Source organism: Nicotiana attenuata, unplaced genomic scaffold, assembly GCF_001879085.1.
Source record: "Nicotiana attenuata strain UT unplaced genomic scaffold, NIATTr2, whole genome shotgun sequence".
Lineage (NCBI taxonomy): Eukaryota > Viridiplantae > Streptophyta > Magnoliopsida > Solanales > Solanaceae > Nicotiana > Nicotiana attenuata.
The window spans coordinates 134,346-139,732 of NW_017672024.1; the positions used below are offsets into that span (position 1 = coordinate 134,346).

General features: G+C 34.4%; 1 protein-coding gene across 1 annotated transcript; it reads right to left on the reverse strand.

Moving 5' to 3' along the window:
• Positions 1–426: 426 nt before the first annotated feature.
• LOC109211396 (protein trichome birefringence-like 25) lies at positions 427–3,786 on the reverse strand. The gene is made up of 3 exons (XM_019374935.1): positions 3,174–3,786; positions 2,775–3,052; positions 427–1,423 (listed from the first exon to the last, which is right to left on the reverse strand). The coding sequence occupies exons 1-3, from the start codon at positions 3,424–3,426 to the stop codon at positions 647–649; spliced, it is 1,308 nt and encodes a 435-aa protein (XP_019230480.1). The 5' UTR covers positions 3,427–3,786; the 3' UTR covers positions 427–646.
• Positions 3,787–5,387: the final 1,601 nt, after the last annotated feature.

Genomic DNA, 5,387 nt, shown 5'->3' on the forward strand with positions numbered 1-5,387 from the left:
TAAGAAGAAGAAACCTTAAATAATAGCAAAGAAAGGAGCGCAACAACAACTCACTACTGTAAAACATCATAAATCACCTTAAAACTTGCTCACAAACACCATGTAAATTCACCGAGGAGGAGGAAAAAGCCTGAAGTTATTTGTACTTTGGATACTAACTAATTTTTAAAAAAATACGGTACAGGCGCCCGTGAAATTTTTACAAAAATATTCCAGAGTTTAGTCCAGAAAGAACCCAAATTCATGGTCCTTTAAAGTTTAAACAGTATTTCTGAATAGAAATATTACGAGCAAGTTATACATTTGTCTGGTTGACCAAAATAATTACATTCGCTAGTCACATATATATATATATATATATATATATATACCTGCCGTTGTTTTTGGTAGCGGCTATACTGTGTAATTTTTGAGGAGATACTAATATTGAGCCAACAGTGTGGATTTGTTATAAAGCATCTTCCAATGGTTGCAAGTGCCTTGTACACGGATTCTTAGCAGTAGTCACTATGCACAATCTGAAGCTTTAGGCGTTAAAATATTTACTTGGAGAGGAAACAATGGTGAAAAATAGTGTGTAACCATCTTTTGCAGATGAACAATTACAATTGTGGGAGCAAAATCAAAATCTAATGTCACACCATTTTCAACTGGTGAACAACATTCCCATCATCACATCGTTCCACGAATCTATTGGACCGGGCAAGCACCAATGTAGACAATCATTCTGAATCTTTTTGTTCTTATTTTCTTTAGCAAATGGCTGATATTGCCTGTAGACTCCAGGGTGCCCGTCTGGCCTCAGCAGCGAAAGGAAAGTGGTATCGAACAATTTCATTGTCAACCTGTCTGCAGATTCTGTTCTCGATATGCTCTCGAATTCTTCTAATTCAATTTTGCGCATCACCTCATCTACATAACCAATGTCAATCTCACCTTCTTTGAAGGGTCCTGTTCTATTACAATAACCTCCTGTATTCCATTCACCATTTTCAAAGTGATCGGGGGTGGTCGTTCTAAAAAATGTATACACCTTGTTCTTTGAGCTTGTGATGAATTTCATAGTCGAATTCATTGCTTTGCGATATGCATAGTCAAATCCCACCTCTGTAATGTTCTTACCAGGGCAATAGTGGCAGCCAACAATCTTCTCGTTCTCATAGTAAATTGCAGATTTCAGGTACCACTTGCCACCAGCAATAACTACATAATCAAAACTGTCAAATTGTCGAGTCCAAACATCATCCAGTTTGTCAAGATGAAGCTGGATTATGTCCGTGGAAACTCCATTGTCATCTTCAAAAATAGTGGCTTTTGCAAGAAAAGGTGACCAGATAACAGAAAGAGTGAAATTATGGGTTGGGAAGTACCATCTTCTGCTTTTAAATTGCTTGTCATGGTATACCTCATCGCCTTGTTCCTCCTGCATGACAACATAAACGTGATTAGGAATACTACTTTTCAAAATTCAATATAACAGACATTTTATGAGTTGCATCTAGGATCTAGCAACTGTCATAAGTCATAAAAATCTCAGAGATAATAGGTAAACCAGTTAAGGAAATGAAAAGACATGGACTTGATGTGGTGAACGATGCTTCTGTACAAGCGAGAAATTGGACTACTCAACAATATCAAATTACAATCTTTTCCTTTTATAGACAATTTTGATTTAAGAAACCCCTTATAATAACAAGAAAAATAACTTTGGGGTGGTTCAACCACATCTCCAAAGTATTTGCCCATTGCAGCTGATTAATGTCTTTCCCTACTAAACGTCGACTACGCAACTAGAACTCAGAGGTTTGCAGGAAATATTGATATATTTGATGCTGTTTAATGATGTTAATTAGATTACTAATTCAGGATGGAGATTCTCCAAACGGCAGCCTCTGATTTTATGTATTAAGAGAATTCCATAATCACTCAGAGATATTTTCCAAGTAAAATAAGTACTACTAAGAAAGAATCACCATGCTCAGCCAGCTGCCTATCGACTAGGACATGTTAATTGGAGGGTTCTTTCATAGGCGTAACAGACCAGAAAATATCCACAATAGCATTTCCTTATTCAATATTGTAACCACCATAAAGGGGTTATTGTATCATCTTCTTTGAAATTTGTCCGTAACCTCTTATAAAAATAAAGTAAGCAAATAATTATAAAGGGGGGGTTCAAAGGTCCTCAAAATCACTTTAGAACTACTTATTGATTTTGTTATCACTTATCAGTCACATTTTGCTGAAGTCTCAAGGAGATAATTAATAATGAGGCCAGCTAGTTTTCTTGGTCAAAGGAGATAGACAACAGCAAAACCCGAGCGATAGTCTTGAATGTGACTAAGTCTGAATTAACTTATTAACAACTTCAAAACAAATGTTACAACTAAAAAGAACCTTTACAAAGCTGGCTTGAGGGTCCAGTATCCATGTAACTGAGAGTGACATTACTGATAAAGCCAATTTGCAGAGGCATACCCACCTCATACTCAAAAGATCCTAATTATGGTTTGTGAGATACAACTGGATAAGCCACCAGCTTATAAAACATGAGTGTCCCACAAATTTTAATGAATTACACTAACATCCACAAAAAAAAGAGATCCACATTGACCATTTAAGAGATATTATTGATGTTATCTAAGTCATGAATCATGATTCTTTTGATTGCATTTGAAGTAAAAACATCAACGACGAATAACAAAACAAAACTGGAAAGCAGAGAACAATTAGAGCAGTTAGTTCCACTGATTTTATTTGAGCTTGAAATGTACCTGTGAGAGAATGCAAAGCAATGACTGTACATGATTGCGCATAATTGAATCGCCAATGAAGGCAAATGATTTATTCCGCATCAAATTAAGGAATTTCTTAGGGCTGAATCTTGGTAGCTCACAGTCTCTGGGGTTCCATCTCCAGTAAAGATAATCAGTATCAGGTCTCCCATTTTTCATACAATTCTGGTGAGATTCAATTGTATAGCAAGTGGCGTTAGTGTAAACTGGACCACTGGGATCTGGAACCCAATCTCCTATAAATAAATCACATTTTCCTGTAACCAGAAAAAGAAAAAAAGAAATATAGCAAAAGGGACCTTTCAAGAATCAGTTTTCACAATAAGTTGTTCATGCATGGCCAGAAAAAACAAGATAAGAGGAAAAATTTTAACCAACCATTTTGCAAAGTTCGGTCCACAACATTCTCTGGAAGATCATCCGTTACCGGCGGCAGACTCACGGTGGCCGGCGGCGACAATGTGTTGTCGGAAACAAAAGCTGTGTCATTCACCTCAATCCGAGAAAACTGTTGAAAATTGGACAAGAACAGACGGTAGGCCAGCCCAAACAACAGAAAACAAACTGCAAACTTTACAAAAACTAAGGAAAATTGTTTCTTGATAACGTTATTGCTATTCCAGGCCTTCATTATTCTTGGTCTCTGCACTTGTTGTTACAGAGGCCGAATAGTATAATATGGATACTTGTTCATTAAGTTCTGTGCAACAAAATAATATAGAAAGAGACAAATAAAGAAAGGGAAGAAGAAGAAGATGATGGTGCAATAATGGTAGGAAAAAAGAAAGGTTTAACAAATTGAGTATTTTTGACAACCAAGTGTTAACCAAGAAAGAAAAATGAAGGGGGTCGTTAGAAATAAGGCAAAGTAACACAAAAGTACAAAGGAAATAAAGTGAGGCTACACTTTAACAGTGACATGGTGCACACCATTGTGTGTTCTCTGTTCACCTGCTATCCTGGATTTTATCCGTTTCATCATGTTACATGACTCATGACTGCTTTCATCAGATACTAATTTATCCATATATTAGAAGAAAAATAGTGAAGTAATGATAAAAGGTTAATTTTGGTAAAAATATATCACAACAAAATATAGGATTAACTGAATTTGATATTTGAGAGTCGCAAAAGTTATACTAGAGGGTTCCTTTGGTACAATGGTGGGATATATTTTATCGGATTAGCTATCCCACTTTCTTATACAATAGGTGATCGCACCATTTTAGTGTAAAAGTTATTGTAAGATTAATAATACTTATAACTAAATATGGGATAAATACAATCTTAAATTTTATCCCGAAATTATTGTCTTATCTCGCGTACCAAACGAACCTCAAAGTATTAGTAGTTTCAAACATTTCAGAATGGAAGTTTGAAGAAGAAGAAGAAAGAAGAAGAAAAAGAAAGAAAGTGAAGATTATTCTTGTGTTTTGGAGATTCTTTAGCCCATATGTTGGCTTTTATTCTTTTCTCCCTTTCTCACATTTTTCTTGGTTGGTTGTTAGCTTAAGAGCGAAGTGGTTTGGGTTTGAAATGACAACTTAAATTCAATGAATATAAGTTAATAATAGTGATACTATTGGAAATAATAATAGAACATTGCTTTTGTTAGGAAACATTCAAAAATTTCTCGGGAATTGATCAAACTTTTTCGATTCAAAGTGTTTTACGCGGGAATCTTTCTTTTATAGAAATCGTAAAAGTGAAATTTGTAAATTCAAATTTAGTCGCACCCTAATATGAATACTGAACATTAGATGGAAAACTAAAAAAATCAATAGAACATAAAGACAAAATACCTTATGGTTATGGTTAATTAACATGACTAACAATTATATTCTGTTATGAGAAGCATGTCAAAATCTTTTAAAATAGAGGCAGAATTTAGATTTTATATATATATATATAATTATTTTGTATTATATAGTTTGGATCATATATAACGGGTACGGTCATACCCATTAATGCCTAGATCTGCCCATGAAGTCGAATAGAGATTTGGTGTTGCTTTTAGGATTACAGTTGGCAGTGCCTTTATATGATTTTGCCACATTACTCACCTTTCTAATGCTTAGATGCGGTAAAATGAATTGTTTAGTGTTGAAGATGGTTAATTCGAACTTGCACGAAATTGCTTAAAACTTGTGGATATTGCATCTCTCGTAGGAATAATTTGTGAACTGAATTTTACAATTCTCCAACCAATATGACTTCTTATGTGAAGAGTGAAAGAGATACTAAAAACAGTAATTACAAATTAGCTAGCGTCTGGCCATAAATCTCAAATTTATTTTGAAAAATCTGATTTGGGTGAAGCTTTGTTTGAAGATGAAAATGTGTTTGGACATACATTTTCAAAATATATTTTCCAACTTTATTTTGAAAAAGCATGTATATAATTTCCAAGTTTTAGAATTTTGGCACAAAATCAACTTAATAGCTGATTTTAGGATTTGAGATTTAGGATTTGGCCAATATAAGCAAAATTTATGGTCACATAAGTTTTGAAAATAAATTCCAAATTTATTTTGGTAAAACTCATGGCCAAATGGGACCTTAATCTAGGTGACACAAAGAAAACACAGCAAA

What these genes read in the sequence shown, in the direction of transcription:
- LOC109211396 (XM_019374935.1), bottom strand. Translation starts at nt 3,426, where the DNA reads ATGAAGGCCTGGAATAGCAATAACGTTATCAAGAAACAATTTTCCTTA. An exon ending in GGACCGAACTTTGCAAAATG is followed by an intron (nt 3,053 to 3,173) that starts GTTGGTTAAAAT and finishes TTCTGGTTACAG; the next exon opens with GAAAATGTGATTTATTTATA. An exon ending in TGCTTTGCATTCTCTCACAG is followed by an intron (nt 1,424 to 2,774) that starts GTACATTTCAAG and finishes GTTGTCATGCAG; the next exon opens with GAGGAACAAGGCGATGAGGT.